General features: G+C 41.1%; 2 protein-coding genes across 3 annotated transcripts in view; one reads left to right on the top strand and one right to left on the bottom strand.

Annotated features, from left to right (window-relative positions):
- Nucleotides 1–827: 827 nt before the first annotated feature.
- Nucleotides 828–12241, top strand: LOC109892738 (ribosomal protein S6 kinase beta-1). 2 transcript variants are annotated; one of them, XM_031826639.1, is made up of 15 exons: nucleotides 828–1110; nucleotides 1761–1824; nucleotides 1909–1952; nucleotides 2374–2494; nucleotides 2603–2671; nucleotides 4194–4341; nucleotides 4963–5020; nucleotides 5361–5552; nucleotides 7473–7563; nucleotides 7700–7807; nucleotides 7955–8017; nucleotides 8110–8187; nucleotides 8310–8417; nucleotides 8731–8843; nucleotides 9047–12241. In XM_031826639.1, the coding sequence occupies exons 3-15, from the start codon at nucleotides 1915–1917 to the stop codon at nucleotides 9315–9317; spliced, it is 1458 nt and encodes a 485-aa protein (XP_031682499.1). In that variant the 5' UTR covers nucleotides 828–1110; nucleotides 1761–1824; nucleotides 1909–1914; the 3' UTR covers nucleotides 9318–12241. The 2 variants fall into 2 exon arrangements, with proteins under 2 accessions (XP_031682499.1, XP_020341073.1); XM_020485484.2 differs by lacking the exon at nucleotides 1761–1824.
- The window catches only part of LOC109892737 (E3 ubiquitin-protein ligase RNFT1-like), a 19655-nt gene continuing 12757 nt past the window's right edge, over nucleotides 11284–18181 (bottom strand). The window contains exons 6-9 of the mRNA XM_020485482.2: nucleotides 15999–16157; nucleotides 15799–15864; nucleotides 15495–15596; nucleotides 11284–15295 (exon numbers count right to left, since the gene is read on the bottom strand). Of these exons, the coding sequence (XP_020341071.1) occupies nucleotides 15161–15295; nucleotides 15495–15596; nucleotides 15799–15864; nucleotides 15999–16157 (462 nt within the window). The 3' untranslated portion in view covers nucleotides 11284–15160. The remainder of the gene's footprint in view (nucleotides 15296–15494; nucleotides 15597–15798; nucleotides 15865–15998; nucleotides 16158–18181) is intronic.

Genomic DNA, 18181 nt, shown 5'->3' with positions numbered 1-18181 from the left:
CCCTTTGATCTAGGACCACAGGTTTCACAGAGATAGGGCACTGAGTAGAAGTAAGGTGGGGTTTTGTGTGTGTGTGTGTTGAATAAATGCTCCCAGTCATGAGTCATCATCACAGGAATGGTGATGCTATATGTGAAACATCACATCATATAATTCTCACACCACCTCAACCCAAGGTGACTGTGAACATTTATGTGGGTTATTCCACATATTTGGTAACACCCTATGGGCGTCCCCTGTTGGCACTTACGATCACTGCAAGACTCAGAGGTCCAAATGGGGTGAAACACTAAGAAGGATTGCTTTGTTTTCACTGCCATCTACTGCCAGTAACGGGTATTTGCACACAAACAGTTAGTCTGGTTACAGGTTAGATCACAAAAGACACTAAGATCACAATTAACCAAGTGAGAATACACAAAAGCCTGTGAACGTTTTTTCATAGTGTAATCATACCTGTTGTGGCCAAAAAATATACCAGGCAGTCCATGGGCCAGATTTTTATATATTTATTAATTCCATTATTTTAGATTTGTGTGTAATGTTGTGAATTGTTAGATACTACTGCACTGTTGTTGCAAGGAACACAAGCATTTCTCTACACCCGCAAAAACATATGCTACATATGTGTATGTGACCAATAACATTTGATCGGATTTTGACTGACTACAATATCATCATCATAGCTCATTTCTGAGCCATATTACACAAACATCACTTTGAAACTACTAAAGGATAACATACGATCAAATATGACATGTTTAAACGAGCGAAATGATTTAAGGAAAAAGTATGGGGCATCATGGACATTGGGCTACTATTAAAGCTACTCAGCTACTATCTCATTTCAGCAGTGCGCGTGCTCAACACTGGGCTTTGTTTTTTAAATTGCGTGTGGCCGGTAGCTAGCGGTACTGCTTCTCGCATGGGTTCTATTTACTGTAGCCGGTTATGTCGGTGAGGTGTATTTCCACGAGGCAGTGGAGAAGTTGATACTTTATTTCGGACTGAGTGAGAGAGAGGGACCAAGCAAACGCAATGGCGGGGGTATTCGACATTGATTTGGATCAGGCGGACGAAAATGTGTCTGATGATGAACTCGGGGATGGGGTAAGTAGCCAGCTACTGTACAATAATTAGCTAGCCACCCAGCAAAACATTACTAGCTAGCTAGTTTCCTTAGGCTTCCGACCTTGGCACGAACCAGTTAGCTACTATCGTTAGCTACTAGTGAAGAAGGGAGGCGCAAACTAACTTGTCTGCAGTAAAGAATCTGATGTTAGTCAAGCTTAAGACTGTCTTTGTCAATAACTTCAACATATCAGCTGGTTAGCTAGTTGTGCGTGGCAAGTCCAAAATAACCCACGCTTACATCCGCTAATATATAACTAGTTAACTTAGCGATTAACGTTAGTAAGTAAGTAAGAAAGAAGGTAGCTAGCTAATTAATATTATAGTAACTAACTATTATTAGGTAGCTGAACCAAGGGCGGACTTAACGTTGGTGGCAAGCTAAACTAACCAGCTCTATAGGCCTAGCCATCTGTCTTCTCAATAAACGATCCATTCTTAGTTGGATTGTCAAAACATAGCTAACGATAACGGATATAACGTTACGCATTGACAGATTACTATAGCTATGAAACCACTTGACCTCTGATGATCAGATTTCGGCATCGTTGGATGTGGACAAGTGAAACAAGTTGTTCTAGCTACTCTTTCGTACATCTTTAATTTTAGAATCGTTTGCTTTTTTTCAGCAGTCTCACAAGACTGTGTGTGAAACAGTCAAAAAAAGTCCCGTCTGAATAATCACTGGAACAGGTATATTTTTGAAGTTGTTTACTGATGGAGAAGGATCAATCCTGTTGTTAAATTGTTCTCTCTTTTTTTCTTTTTTTATGCCAGACCCAAATGAGCGAATGCACGGAGCAATGCAGCGGTTTCGAATTGTGGGTATTTACAACATAGGTTCAGCCTGTATATTTTAGCACTAGCTAATGTGGCACACTCACCACAACATCTTTGACAACAGGGTGCTTCTTTGACATGCAATTCTATGTGTTTTATTGTTTGGGCACAGGTGTCAATCTAACTGCCCCAAAGGGATTAATAGTTTGTGTAATACATTTTTTGTTAACTACAGAAAGACCTTTGACCACTTTTATGATGTTGTATGCTTGATGAACAGATAAAGGACCATGAGTGATTTTAGTCGATAGATTGCTTGTGCAGGCAGGACTGTTTTCCCCTACTGCAGATTCCAGCTTTAATCTAACCTTCCGGTTTTGTCATTTGGGTAGATTCAACTGGCTGAAATTTGACATAAAATGAATTATGTTTCAATGGTTGTCTTTTAAATGTATTTTAAAGTAACATGGACGACTGTGAAAAGTTTGAAATCTCTGAAGACAGCGTCAACAAAGGAACGGAGCAGATTCGTCCGGAATGCTTTGAGTTACTCCGGGTTTTAGGAAAAGGAGGCTATGGAAAGGTGAGCTATCCCTCTTCACCCTATGACTTGTTCAAGTATTCATTCACGTCTTCTCCTTAGAATAGAGAGCATAAATTCATGGTTTGACTTTCCCCCTATCACATTCAGGTTTTTCAAGTTCGTAAGGTGTCGGGTGCCACTTCGGGAAAGATTTTCGCCATGAAGGTCTTGAAGAAGGTGGGCTGTTTGGATTCTCATGACGTTGAGATACTTATCTTCTGTTCTCTCGTTTGCCCCTAAGGAACTGCACACTTAAGGTCTGTGTTGTTTATTCTTTTAAGATTTATTCTCTTAAGGATTGACATGACGATGAGCCCAGATTGGACACTGACCCAAGTTGTTACAGTAGTGTACTGAATACACAGGTGAATTAATTTAGCCATGCAGTCGGAAAAGAGGCCGCCTAACCTAACCCATAACAAAAAAACTAAAATGACTTTCCATTAAACCTCAGGTCTGTTTGTTCTCCACAGTTTCTTTCCATCTGCTCTGCATCCTTTCTGAAATTGATGACTGCCCGTCTGGTTTGCATCTTGGCCCCAGAATCCACCAATTTTTCCCAGAAGCCTTAGAGGTTTCGGTAATAATGGTTCTGTTTATAGTTTTTTTATAAGCCAGTATTTACTGTTGCTACCATGCAGGAGCTAAGAGCTCTTAACCAGCCAACCAGCAGCTATCATCACTGCCAAATAAAACACCAGGGTCCCCTCTTTCCCTCACATCTTGGAAGCTCATATGGCTTTTACATACATGATTTACCCCAGTGTTTGAACGAAAAGACTCAGACTTTTCTGTTTCCATGGGCCATGGCTCTGGCGGACCTGCTCTCACTTGTGGTCAAAGTAAAGCCCCTGGTACTTTTCAGCCTGCATTTACATAACAATTGGCTAACTGAACTTTAACACCTTCTCACAAAGCAACTGTTTTGATTATGCATAGTTTGTTGATTCTGCTTTTCACAAGTCCTCAGTGTCAGCCCTAGCTATGGAAACACAATTTCCCTAGTATAACATAAGGGTGTATATATGCTAGTGTAACACTGTTTAAAAGCAGCAGACTTGCCCCAGCACTGGTGTTTAGCATGGTGAACTTAACCGGCCATGTCAGAACCCAGCACTGTGTGCATGTTGTAAGTGGCTCTGTAGCACGGCAGGCAGCAGAGCCTCACGCTCATGACCGACTGCTCTGCTCTCATACTGTGGCTTCTGGCTTTGCCACTGGGCTCAGGCTTTATCCAACTGAAACAGATCTAGTATTGTTCGCGACAGCTGAAATAGTTTGAATGTTTTGGATTTCTTTGAGCAAAAGATTTGCACGTGTTCTGGACCTGAGGGCAACAATAACGGCATTATGACATGGCTCAGAGCAGAGGCGTTCCTTTACTTTCTTTCACTGGGCTGGGGAAAAGGGGAGCGCAGAGAAATAATCATCGAAACCAGATGGCAAATTAACATTTCCTTTAGGTTTTTGTTATGTTGTCAGACCGTCGCAAACCTGTTGTCCGTTACCTACCATAGTGTGTCCTGCTTGACAAAGAATGTACTCTATTTTTCTATAATTTTTAATTTGGAGTGAATAACTTGTTACCATACTATTACCAGGTTATTTCCCCTTTATTATCTGCTGTAAATGTAAAGTGCTACCATTGTTATAATGCTGACAGTGCTTGACAATCCACGACCTTGTTTGATGCCTCCAGGCGATGATAGTGCGTAACGCTAAGGACACGGCACACACCAAGGCAGAGAGGAACATCCTGGAGGAGGTGAAGCACCCATTCATAGTGGACCTCATCTATGCCTTCCAGACAGGGGGCAAGCTGTACCTCATCCTGGAGTACCTTTCTGGTGAGTGGCTGGGGCACGGTCACACACCTTTTTATTTATTTATATATATATCTATACACACACACGCCCACACACACGCATGCATACATACACCCTTGCAACTACACCTTCCAGACAGGTGGCAAGCTGTACTCTACCTCATTCTGGAATACCACTCGGGTGAGTGGCTGGGGCACTGTGTGGGCGCACACACATCATACAGACACACAAACCACACAACACAGCGTAACATACACACTATGGCCTAAGTTAAAAATAAAGCTGCAATATGTAACTTTTTGGGTGACCTGACCAAATTCACATAGAAATGTCAGTTATAGAGCTGTCATTTGCATCGAAAGCAAATCTAAGAAGCTGTAGATATGTTCTATGTGCACTATATCTATACTTCCTGTTCTTAAGTTTAGTTTTTTGTCTTTTACTTTCAGTTTTGTACACCAGCTTCAAACAGCTGAAAATGGTTATGGAAAATATCACAACAGTTTAGATGGTACAATGATTTTCTACAATATACTTGCTTGTTTTTCACATTAACTGAAATTAAGCGAACTACTAGAATTTTAGCAACCATGAGCAATTTCTGCATAGTGCATATTTAAATGCTGTATTTGTGATTTGCAGGTGGGGAGCTGTTTATGCAATTGGAGAGAGAGGGGATCCTTGTGGAAGACAAAGCATGGTAAGTGATCTGTCATGCTGGAGATATCTATCTATCTGTCTGAAATGTGTAGAATAGATATGAGTGTCTGGAACCTGTAGTCCTCACTCAAATGTTGTGTCAACAGATGTGAGATTTGATTACATAGCATAAGGTCAGTAGGGGTGTGTTTTGGATCTATTTTTAGAAGCAGACAAATGTTAGGATGTTGGAAGCACAACACTTAGGTTTAGAATGTAGAGGGCAATGAAAGGCGAATCTGAAAGGATACATTTTTCCAAAATGCTATTGATGCTTTACGGATAGATTTCTTTCGTCATACTTCCTGTAACTGTATAGATGTCTGTTTTCTGTTCTGCAGCTTCTATCTGGCAGAGATTTCAATGGCTCTGGGACACCTGCATCAGAAAGGCATCATCTACAGAGACCTGAAGCCAGAAAACATAATGCTAAACGACAACGGTCACATCAAGCTCACAGACTTTGGACTGTGTAAAGAATCAATCCACGACGGCACGGTTACTCACACTTTCTGTGGCACCATAGAATACATGTAAGTCACGGTCCTAATCATTAAAACAATGAAAAGTTCATATCAGCCTCCTAGTCTGTTGTAAACTTCTTTATCCACTACTGTACATACTCTTGGTAGGAGAAATTAGTGAGTTTGGTTGCACATTGTATTAGAGGTCGACCGATTAATCGGAATGGCCGATTTCAAGTTTTCATAACAATCGGTAATCGGCATTTTTGGACACTGATGGCCGATTACATTGCACTCAACGAGGAGACTGCGTGGCAGGCTGACTACCTGTTATGCGAGTGCAACAAGGAGCCAAGGTAAGGTGCTAGCTAGCATTAAACTTATCTTATAAAAAAAAAAACTTAATATAATCACTAGTTAACTACACATGGTTGATGATATTACTAGTTTATCTAGCTTGTCCTGCGTTGCATATAATCGATGCGGTGCCTGTTAATTTTGAATTGAATCACAGCCTACTTCGCCAAATGGGTGATTTAACAAACACATTTGCGAAAAAAGCAATGTCGTTGCACCAATGTGTACCTAACCATAAACATCAACGCCTTTCTTAAAATCAATACACAAGTATATATTTTTAAACCTGCATATTTAGTTAATATTGCCTGCTAACATGAATTTCTTTTAACTAGGGAAATTGTGTCACTTCTCTTGCGTTCTGTGCAACAGAGTTAGGGTTTATGCAGCAGTTTGGGCCGCCTGGCAGTTGTGAACTGTGAAGACCATTTCTTCCTAACAAAGACAGCCAACTTTGCCAAACGGGGGTTGATTTAACAAAAGCGCATTTGCGGGGGGAAAAAGCACAATCTTTGCACGAATGTACCTAACCATAAACATCAATGCCTTTCTTAAAATCAATACACAGAAGTATATATTTTTAAACCTGTATATTTAGTTAAAAGAAATTCATGTTAGCAGGCAATATTAAACTAGGGAAATTGTGTCACTTCTCTTGCGTTCATTGCATGCAGTCAGGGTATATTCAACAGTTTGGGCCGCCTGGCTTGTTGCAAACTAATTTGTCAGAATTTTACATAATTATGACATACCATTTGAAGGTTGTGCAATGTAACAGCAATATTTAGACTTATGGATGCCACCCGTTAGATAAAATACGGAACGGTTCTGTATTTCACTGAAAAAATAAACGTTTTGTTTTCGAAATGATAGTTTCCGTATTTGACCATATTAATGACCTAAGGCTCGTATTTCTGTGTGTTATTATAATTAAGTCTATGATTTGATAGCGCAGTCTGACTTAGCGGTGGTAGGCAGCAGCAGGCTCGTAAGCATTCATTCAAACAGCACTTTCCTGCGTTTGCCAGCAGCTCTTCACAATGCTTCAAGCGTTGTGCTGTTTATGACTTCAAGCCTATCAACTCCTGAGATTAGGCTGGCAATACTAAAGTACCTATTAGAACATCCAATAGTCAAAGGTATATGAAATACAAATGGTATAGAGAGAAATACTCCTGTAATAACTACATCCTAAAACTTCTTACCTGGGAATATTGGAGACTCATGTTAAAAGGAACCACCAGCTTTCATATGTTCTGAGCAAGGAACTTAAACGTTAGCTTTTTACATGGCACATATTGCACTTTTACTTTCTTCTCCAACACTTTGTTTTTGCATTATTTAAACCAAATTGAACATGTTTCATTATTCATTTGAGACTAAATTGATTTTATTGATGTATTATATTAAGTTAAAATAAGTGTTCATTGTTCATTCAGTATTGTTGTAATTGTCATTATTACAAATAGAAATAGAAATCGGCCAATTTTAATCGGTATCCGATATTTTTTTTTGGTCCTCCAATAATTTGTATCGGTGTTGAAAAATCATAATCGGTCGACCTCTACATTGTATAGGGTTTGGTTGCACAATGGATAGGCCTACCCATTCCTCTCCCCTCTGTCACTCCAGGGCCCCAGAGATCCTGATGAGGAGTGGACACAACCGGGCTGTAGACTGGTGGAGCCTGGGAGCTCTCATGTATGACATGCTGACAGGAGCAGTGAGTACAACTCCTCCAAGAAATACACATAATATAGCCTGCATACAAGACTGCATCATCTTTTTACATTTTGATATTTAACCGCGCGGACATTATGGCTATTGTTGTGGAACATACTTTTTTTGTTACTCAACAGCCACCATTCACTGGTGAAAACAGGAAGAAGACCATTGACAAAATCTTAAAGTGTAAATTGAACTTGCCACCTTACCTCACACAAGAAGCCAGGGACCTTCTCAAAAAGGTAAGCGTTTCACTGTGTTAGATGTTAAACTCTTCCAGTTTTAATAAATTCATTTTTGGGTGGCATTTCATCTTCTGATTGTCAAATGTAACACAAGTCGGGTCAAATGAAAACAAAGGAGCAGACTAACATAACTCTCTGTTCCAGCTGCTAAAACGCAACGCCTCGTTACGGCTGGGGGCGGGCCCAGGAGACGCCTCAGAAATTCAGGTGATACAGTCAAAACATGGCACCTGTTGCAGGATTATTACAATGTTGGTGAAGAGGGACACCCTCTAATGTAGCTTTTTTCTCGTCTCCAGTCCCACCCATTCTTCAGGCATATTAAATGGGACGAACTTCTCGCTCGCAAAGTGGAGCCTCCATTCAAGCCTGTTCTGGTGAGCCATCATTCCTTATTCATAGAATTTTCATTGTGAAGAAGAACACCTGTGCTTCCCAAGTCCTCCATGACCCACAGAGACTGGAGGTCAACAGGTTTCCTCCTTTCCTTCCATTGTAGCAATCAGCTGATGACGTGAGCCAGTTTGACTCCAAGTTCACCAGCCAGACTCCTGTTGACAGCCCTGATGACTCCACGCTCAGTGAAAGTGCCAATCAAGTCTTCCTGGTAGGCTGCTTACTGTGCTCAGTCCATTTGGTTTCGTGTTTGTGGGCATGTGTGTTTTACTGTGTGCATGGCTGCACGCACACGTCTAGGCATAAGCTAGAGTGGTTATTTTTTTATTTTTTGGCAAAAAAATATTGTTCTTACGAGAAATGGGTAATGCATCTGTTTTTTATTTTGTACTGGAAACCGTTGACTGTCTGGCCACATTGCATGATGTAGTTTAATGAGTGTCATTGCTCATCTCCTCTGTTCTGTGTTGTAATGGACCTTGATGAGCCTGAAAATAATCTTCCATGTGACCTCCTTCCCACAGGGCTTTACGTATGTAGCCCCTTCTGTGCTTGAAAACGTCAAGGAGAAATTCCCCTTTGAGCAAAAAGTCCGCTCACCAAGAAGGTTTCTGGGAAGCCCAAGAACACCAGTGAGGTAAGTGCTTTTTGTTTTGTCTCATGTTCCTTTAGGTTTGTGTAGAACTTGCATTTTTACATGAAGTTGTCCTGCCCAGCAGTTGTTGAATCCAGTATCATTCTGGTACTCACTTCTACTGGGATTTATCCTCTCTGTTAAAATGTCACTATTCTAATGGTCTACCTTGCCCCTGTCGGTACTCAAATGTCCTGTTCCCTCAGCCCAGTGAAGTTTGCTGGGGGGGACTGCTGGCCCCGGGCCCCCACCCAAGCTAGAGTCTCATCCCTGCTGTCCCCTGGGGGCTCTGGGTCTGGAGACCAGCCCATGGAGGTTGGTGTGGAGCAGATGGATGTGAGCTCTAAAGCTACTGAGGTGTCTGCCCCCCTGCCCATCAAAAAGCCCTCTGGCAACACCACCACAGGCGGCCCCTTCAAGAAGCAGGCCTACCCCCTGATGTCCAAACATCCCGAGCACCTCCGGATGAATCTATGACGCTCGGCTCCATCTAGAACTCCTCTTTTCTAATTCCTCCTCCCCCTTTTTTTCTTTTCTTTTTTCTTTTAAAAGCCTTAAAGAAATGACTGACGGAGCGCCGACCATCGGCACCAATCACCAGCTCCTCCAGATGCACCTTCCATCTCTGCCTCCCTCTCCTATCTTTCCCTTTTTGAGCAGCTTGGGAGCCACATGGGGCTTTCTACCCTAGCAGATATAAACAAACTATAGCAGTCTCCTGTTAGGGAGACGAGGGAGAGAACTCCCTCCCACCAATTAGAACTTTAGTCAGACAACGAAAGGTCTTGACTACTTCCTAATGCCCAGTAGGGTGTAGCTGCAGCAAGAGACGAGAGAAGTGCTGCTGCCTGATACTTGTGTGCTCCACTGGGATAGCTTCTCATATGATATACTGGTGCTTTGTACTTTGGGTGAGTGGGGACAGACAGTGTTACTCATGCAGCAATGATTTTCCTCACCAGGAGTGAGACGTTATTGATTTCTGAAGCCGTGTAATAGACTTTAAGGCTGAAAGGGTGGAGAGGATTTCCCCTTTAAATGCCTCTGCTTCCTTTTTACAGGATACGGTATAGATGGAGAAAATTACAATGAACACATGAACTCATGCTATAGTATATTAGGCTACATTGTTCCATAAAAAAAAAAGATGGAATCCACAAAGACTTTTTTTTCTGCTTTGTCACATCCTGTCAGGATAAATCCTGTGTTCAGTAGGTAGAACCAGTATTGAAACTGAATTAAACAGGAAGGTGCAATCTGAACTCGTCCAATGAGAACAGATTTCCGTGAGCCTTACTGAACATGACCCTAGTGTGGTGTCATTGATGGAGGAGGTGCAGCTAGAAGCAGACAGAAAAACACGGTGTATGCTATTTCAGCTGAATGCAACACCTCCTGCACCATCTGTCTTCTGACTGGATCTCTCGTTTGAGACAAAACCTTTCTGTCTGTCTCTGCATGTAGTACATCGGATGTAAACTGACTCAAAATGCCTTTTCGAGTGTCACTTACTCAGATGACCCATATGAGTTCACGGTTAAGATGCATGCAGGTTTATTATAATATTATGGACCTATTATTTTTGTGAATCCAGGAAATGTGTTATTGTCAGATATAAACCGAGGGCTCGTCTTTTGAATTGAAAGAAGGAAAGCACCAAGGCCAAATTCTCATCACTGCCTTTTGTGTTTAGCTTATCGCCAGGTTACGTTTGTCTAATGCACCTGCCTAGGTGCTTCACAGATTCTTCCCTCAGTCTTTTGAACCCTTGGTGATATCAGTAGGGCTGTACCGCTATGCTGGTTCCATTTGAACTAGTGATTGTTTGAAATGTGTGGTGACTTGAAGGTGTTGTATGTATGTGGTCTTTAACTGCGCCTCTGGAGAAAAGCCATTTGATCCTCTTCCCCAAACATGAAACTTAGTAAAATGAATAATAATCCCAACTATAAGGTTCCATCTAGCTGAAGGCAGTGTTCACACAACCAGGAGAATGGTCATACTTAACCAAATGGATCTGTTATTTGAAAAATGAAAATGTTAACATTTTACTTTTTTAAAGTCACTCAATAAGCAAACAGTTGTACTATTCTGTTCAATTTTGAACCAGGCAGTTTATTTGGGTTGATCTCTAGAAGTGCGCCACTCAGTGCTTGAGTGCTGCATCTCAGTGCTTGAGGCGTCACTACAGACACCCTGGTTCGAATCCAGGCTGTATCACAACCGGCCATGATTGGGAGTCCCACAGGGCGTCCCACAATTGGCCCAGCATCATCCGGGTTTGGCTGGTGTAGTCCGTCATTGTAAATAACAATTTGTTCTTACCTGACTTGCCTAGTTAAAGGTAAAAAAAAAAAAATGTTGGGACCTACTCTATGACTGAGTGGCGTGTCCCCCTCTACAAACCTACATCCTGTTCAAAACAATTGGATGGGTAAAAAAAAAAAACTTCTGGGTGAATGTGTATCCTGACAGAGGATTTCCTATTCCAAGACTGCTGAGGTTTATTAAAATAGACATTATTATCATCAACCCTTTATCTTCAGGTTCCATTGGAGAGGATGTCTGGTCTGCTTCAGAGCAACTTCCATATTGACCATGGCTTAGCTTTGAATACATTTTTAACAATCAACAACTTCTATGGTGAATTATTTTTTTCCCTTACTGCATCAGTTCCACTATGCAAAAAATGTATTTATTGCATAGTCAATTGTATGTTTGGCGCGCATGGATCTTTTGTAAATGATGACTTTATTTTGTTCCTTTTATTTATTTGTAGATATGTGCATATGGTTATCATATGAATATCTCTCTTGAGAAACCTCAAATGCAGCAGTTAATTCTTTATTCCAAACTACAATGTCCTAAATGTTTTAGTATATTTATTGTACTACAATAGAGTTATATTGTGCTATGGACATGTTCAGAAAGTAACTTTTTGATAACTTTTACCTGGTTCTTTTCATTCTGATTTTGAACTTTAAGATGCCTGTCGAGTGTTGGAAATATGGGCTGTGTGTGTGTGTGTGTGTGTGAGAGAGAGATTTTAAAATAATTGCAATTCTGTATATATTTGCAGATGTGTATGGAATGCTATTGAGACAGGAAGATAATTGGACCATGTGTTTCTTTCTAGTAGTGTAGTCTCTAAATGATGCTCCTCTAACCTGGTAAATACTAAAATGATCATAATGATCTGAGTGGGATTCATCTCAAGTGGTTTGTAGCTTGAGGGCCTTTGAAAAGTATACAAATGGGAACATACCTTGATTAATCAACTCATTAGAAGACTGCTGCAAACATTTAATCTGAGTCAATATTTCATCCCTGTATTTATTCCATTTGTAATATCATGTAAAGTGGATGGATGAGAACAAAATAAAAGGTGTTGCTGATTTGAAGCCTGTGAGAGTGATTAGTGCAACCTGGAATGATTATGCAAAGTTACTGGTCAACTCTCATAACGGTTGCCAGGAATGTCCAGAAGACAATGACTTGAGGTAACAGTAACCACGTTTCCATCCAGTTTTTATGCAGGTAAAAGAAAGTCATGCCACATAAAAAAAACAGGACAGCTGTGAATCAAACACGTAGTTTGTTACAGTTGGACAAAATGCCACAAAAAACGAAAATTCTAAATATTTTTGTGTCTGTAAAATTAATTATGCGCAACTGATATAATAACCATACGGTGTATGGTCCTCCCACGATGACTCGGGAAACCATGCAGTTTATTAGGCAATTAAACAAATGATTAATTTCACAGGATGGTGAAAGTGATCGGCGATCTTGATGATCTTTTTCCATAAATATCGAGGGTAGTATTCTGGTGACATGATCGATTATTTAATGTGTTATTCCTGCTGTGGTGGCTGGCTAAAATATAAAATATATTTGTACTCCTTTTTCATGTTATCCAATTGGTAGTTAGTCTTGTCTCATCGCTGCAACTCCCGTACGGACTCCGGAGAGGTGAAGGTCGAGAGCCTTGCGTCATCCGAAACACAACCCAACCAAGCTGCACTGCATCTTGACACAATGCCCACTTAACCCGGATGCCAGCCGCACCGATGTGTCGGAGGAAACACCATGCACTTGGCGACCGTGCTACCGTGCAATGCGCCCGGCCCGCCACAGGTGCCGCTAGTGCGCCATGGGACATGCCGGCCAAACCCTCCACTAACCCGGACGACGCTGGGCCAATTGTGCGCCGCCCCATGGGTCTCCTGGTTGTGGCCGGCTGCGACAGAGGCTGAACCCAGAATCTCAAATGGCACAGCCTTAGACCACTGCGCCACTCGGGAGGCGGCTAAAATAATATTTGATTGTTTACTTTGTACTGACTAGGGGCTCAATTCAATCTGTATTTCTGAAGCGTTACAGATTGCTCGCTAGAAATGTAAACGGTAATTTCCGATTTAGCGGATATGCAGCATTTACAATCTCCATTAATGCGCTGCAGAGGTCTATATCGTCCAGTAAAAATATTTGGTGCTGCAGCCCCTTCAGCACCGCTACTCCCCACGGCTATGGCTTAGAGACATGTACTTGTCAGTATGTCCATAACCTTTGATAGAGCCCTTGGTTGCCCTGACCCAAGTTACTGGGCGCGTTCGACATTGCAGCCAACTTTAGAGGTGAGTTGAGACTGACTGCAAATCACTGACTACGAATCATCTTGCATCCTAAATAACTAGTCAATATTATTTGTAGAACAGTCTGTCACAATTTACCCATCATACATCACAGTATTGATGCTCTCAAACAGCCATTGACTGCAGTGCCTCTGAGAGCTTAGAAAACATGATTGTGTTTGAGAACATCCAAACTTAGCTGACACTCACTGGTCTCCTTCACCTGTATAGATATGGACTCGCCCAACTATATGCCTCCAGTCCACTTATATGACAGTCCAAATGGGACAATAGTTAATACTAAGAACAGCCAATGGATGGTAGGAAGAGGATAGATTTATGCTTTTCTGTGTGTCCCTAAGACCTCTGCACTCTTCATTCTAAAGACAAATAGGATTGTAAATAACTGAAAAACAAAGTTGGTTCATAACAAGCTTAAACAGGTTAATGTATTATTATATAATTCGTGTAAATGCTCAGGGCCAATTATTAGTAGGCTATAATAAAAATAATAAAAAAGCATTTTATATTTTATTTAATTTGTTGATGGAAAGACTTTATGGATGAAAAACATGAAATGGTTTCACTACATAATGAAATATGGTAGTAAAATAGATACATCCTTTTAAAAACCAGAGTGGAAGAATGCAACTGCATCATCACTTTAGAAAAATAATTTATGGATCAAACCAATCTCACAACAATCAGTTGTGTTGCATATTTGTCATCTGGAAAACAAATCTTAAAAAGCAGAGATATCAGACTTAATCTGAAAATAAGAAGCCCCCCAAATGAATAACTTTTAAATATCATCAACCTTTGTGTTTGTAATTGCTTCCCAAGGAGGAGAGTACATTTAGTTCTTTAACCACCTCGGTCTATCCGGACTGCCTCTCAGACACAGAATGGAATCCCTTTGCAACATGTTGGAACCTTTGCAACTCAAAGAGAGAAGTGTTTGAAAGACTGGGTATCTACCAAACACAAAACATAACACGTGTGATCCACATTTGTTCTAACTTTGAAGGGAGTGACATAATACATCTGATTAAAATACTACTATAATTTAAATATCCCTCACCCCACCCCTATTTACCGGTAGAAGGAACCTCCAGGTATTCCCTGACTAGCCTGGTGCCAGATCTGTTTGTGTTGTCTTGCCGCCCTCTATGGTCATTGGCGTGACATTGACAAAGGAAGGAGCTGGCAAAAAAGCACAAACTGATTTGGGATCAGGCTATTCCCTGACAACTCTGTCTAATAAAGACAGAGGCTGTCTGTTCTGTTCTTCTAGGCTGGCCGTCAAAACAAAACATGATTAAATCAGATCATGATAACAAAAGATACATGTTTGAAAATAAAATCAACTAAAAACAGCAAAAGGGGCCATGCAGAGAGAGAACCAACTTCAGTCAGTCAGTTATTTGTGTAGAAAAGTGATGGTCGGAGAGGGAGTTGCAGTAACATGCCACGGTGCTGAATGCATCCCAATCACAAATTTTATGTGACCTTACTGACGTTGGCAAGTAGTGGGCACAGCCCTTAATGAATGGAGGAACAATATGGTCATCAGCTTAACAAGCCAATGAGGAGTGGAGTATTGCGGTCAATGCAACTGTCATTCACACATCGCAAACAGTGTCCGTAAGTCATAGGCTCTCCACTTTCCTTCATCATCTCTTTCGGTCAGTAGATCTGGAGGTAAGGTGTGGTGGCCCCGTCCCTCCACTTGTGGACCTTGTCTGTGATGGCCGTGCGACAGAGTGGACACGTCTTCTCCCGGTTAAACCACAGAGCAATGCACTCGTCACAGAAAATATGCTGTTATTGAGAGAGAGAAAATAAACAAGCATCCTCAATCAAACCATGCTACAATAAAGCACATACAGGCAGTTCTGTATGTGTGTGTAGCCTCAGATACCAGGTTCCTAGTGCCTGGTAACTGGTTAAAGAGTAAAAAGGTACAAGTTCAAAAAAGTCTGCAATGTTTATTCTGCAGTAATGTGGTGGTGTATCTTACCTGACACAGGAGGGCTCGAGGGTTCCTGTATTCTGCCTGACAGATAGGACAGATGTCCCCAGCCTCACTGCACTGGCTCCTGGTGGCTGCTGCCCCCGTGTGCTGAGGAGGAACAACAACACATGTTACCATCCCACACAGTCAACAAACAACACAGATCCAAACTACTTACAAGGGTCCACATTATACTGACCTGATCTATACATGAACAAGCTTTGTTCAAGACAAGTAGTCACTTGTCAGGCAACCCACATACCACCACTAAGAACATTTTTGACATGTTGATCTATTTAAAGTACTGTACCTCGCCACTGAGAAATAGCCTCACAGTTTTCTGGAAAGACCCCCACTGTCCATACAATCCTAAAAGCTGAATTGAAAAAGTAAGAGTTTAGTACATTTAAACAAAAGGTGTAAATAACAAATAATTTCCTCTACTAAATGAGCCATTTTGAAGCATCCATATTTGATCCATGATATGTGGTACAGTTGTAGGTCAGCCACCTTGAGTATGAAGTAGACCAGAGCCAGCAGGACTCCCAGGGTGAGGCCAGTGTTGCCATCCACCTCCTGGTAGGTGATCAGGTAGCGTAACCAGAGGGGGATGGGGGCCACAGACTGGTACACCTGGCCCACCTCTTCAATCAGCATGTACCACCGCCCCTGGGGACAGCGAGTCATGAGTGAATCAATGCTTTCCCGCTGTTGATCCCCTCCAAAATGGTGAAAGATCACACCAAAAATCAGGCTTTTTGTATTTGAACAATACGATTGGCTGTTCATTCAACCACGCTCCTCACGAGTCACAACTTCTCGAGCACTGGAGCAGTACATAAATTGGCGCGTTCACACAGCACACGCAAGCTGTCCAGAGTAAAAAGAAGCGCTCATCAATCCACTCACTGAGCTTATTCATTTAAGGAAAATTGATTCACAAAAGTGAACATACTAACAATAGACTGGCTAGTGGCTACTGTTGATAGTCTGCAAAAGGACAATTTAAAAAATAAAAACCTAGCATTCTTGATTTATATATACACTAGATGAGGCTCTGTTTTGATGCCACCTCACCTCCATCGTAGCACTCCCCCACCATTTAAAAAAATATTATGGATGCTTAGCAGGGTATAGCTGGGTTTCGGTTATGAGAAATGTACAGGACCCATAGGCCTATGCATTGGGTGGGCAACATGATTAGGGCGTCCACCCACGGTGCTCAGAATGACAGAAACCACATTTACATTATGGTAATTCATCTTAACAGAACATGCAAGTCCAGGATGCAATGACGTGTCTTTAACACGAAATTTGAAGAAGTTCAAATAACTGTCCACATTACTTTTCTTCAGCCAACAATAAAGAAGAGTAAAGAACAGCAAAGTCACTAGTAGATTACTGTCTGAAAAACAAACTTTTAAGTGGCATTGACCCAACAATGATAAAGAGTGAATATGCACAGTGTGCACTCACTAGAGATATGACCGATGCTCTCCTCTGGTGCCAATAAGATAGACTATAGGCCGACTGTTGTTCGCTCAATTGCCAATTTTGATAACTAAAAGACAGATTAGTCTTTTCATTGTTTTCTCTTTACAGCAATAGCAATTTACTTTCCAAACTATGTTTTTCCACAATTGAATTTTGAAATATTGCGATATGCCTGGCTGGGCCTCTTTTCACAGACAGTCGCAACTCTATGTGGTATTTGCAGTGTGTGCAGCCTTTCCCTCCGACTGTAGGCAATGTGATTTAAAATAATCATTTTGTTTTTTTAAGGCTAGGGGAAGCTTATGATCCTCTCTGGCCAAATAATGATTTGGTAGCCTTTTTTGAATGATTTGTATTTATTTCTGTATTGACAGGAGTAAGCTAATTAGGCTATATAATTTTGGCAATTTAATTAAATTTACTGATGGAAAGCATAGCTTCCCCTAGCTTTTATGGGCACGCCGCCTATGAGCCTATGTCAATCTACTATCCCCCATAGTAGAAAAGTTGACCTATTCTATTAGTCAGCTTGTCAAAAAATAAATAGCCCAAACAGACTCTTGTACAGTTGTGCGACGATAGATCCAAAATTCATACAACCAGTAGGCCTAGGCTATATACATTTTTTTTAAAGCAATGAGTCTGATGTAACAGATCAGAACCTTTAGCTTAAAATGTTGATATGTTGATAAACAATTGTGCACCGCCCTATGGGACTACCCAATCACAGCCGGATGTGATTCAGCCTGGATTCGAACCAGGGACAGTAGTGACAGCCCTTGCACTGAGATGCCGTGCCTTAGACCGCTGCGCCACTCAGGAGCCCAAACCATGATGGGTCAAATGTATTTACATCAACTGGTATTTCCGTCAATGAATAGGCTAAAAAACTTTATGGGATTAGGATTTTTGTTGCAATTGACTAGTGCCAATTATATTTTGACATGTATTTCGTTTTTAAATTGTCCAAATGCTGACTATTACCAGTTTACGGAAATCCTGAGCTATATACAGTCGTATGAAAAAGATTGGGCACCCCTGACAATTTCCATTATTTCCATTTATAAATAATTGGGTGTTTGGATCAGCAATTTCATTTTGATACATCAAATAACTGATGGACACAGTAATATTTTAGTAGTGAAATTAGGTTTATTGGATTAACAGAAAATGTGCAATATGCATCAAAACAAAATTAG

Source organism: Oncorhynchus kisutch, linkage group LG6, assembly GCF_002021735.2.
Source record: "Oncorhynchus kisutch isolate 150728-3 linkage group LG6, Okis_V2, whole genome shotgun sequence".
Classification (NCBI taxonomy): domain Eukaryota; kingdom Metazoa; phylum Chordata; class Actinopteri; order Salmoniformes; family Salmonidae; genus Oncorhynchus; species Oncorhynchus kisutch.
This window is presented reverse-complemented; position numbering and strand designations above follow the sequence as displayed.

Coding starts and splice junctions, on each gene's coding strand:
- LOC109892738 (XM_020485484.2), top strand. CDS start 1,039: ATGGCGGGGGTATTCGACATTGATTTGGATCAGGCGGACGAAAATGTG. Junction 4,342..4,962: donor CATCCTGGAGTACCTTTCTG/GTGAGTGGCTGG, acceptor TGTGATTTGCAG/GTGGGGAGCTGTTTATGCAA. Junction 7,808..7,954: donor CCAGGGACCTTCTCAAAAAG/GTAAGCGTTTCA, acceptor TCTCTGTTCCAG/CTGCTAAAACGCAACGCCTC.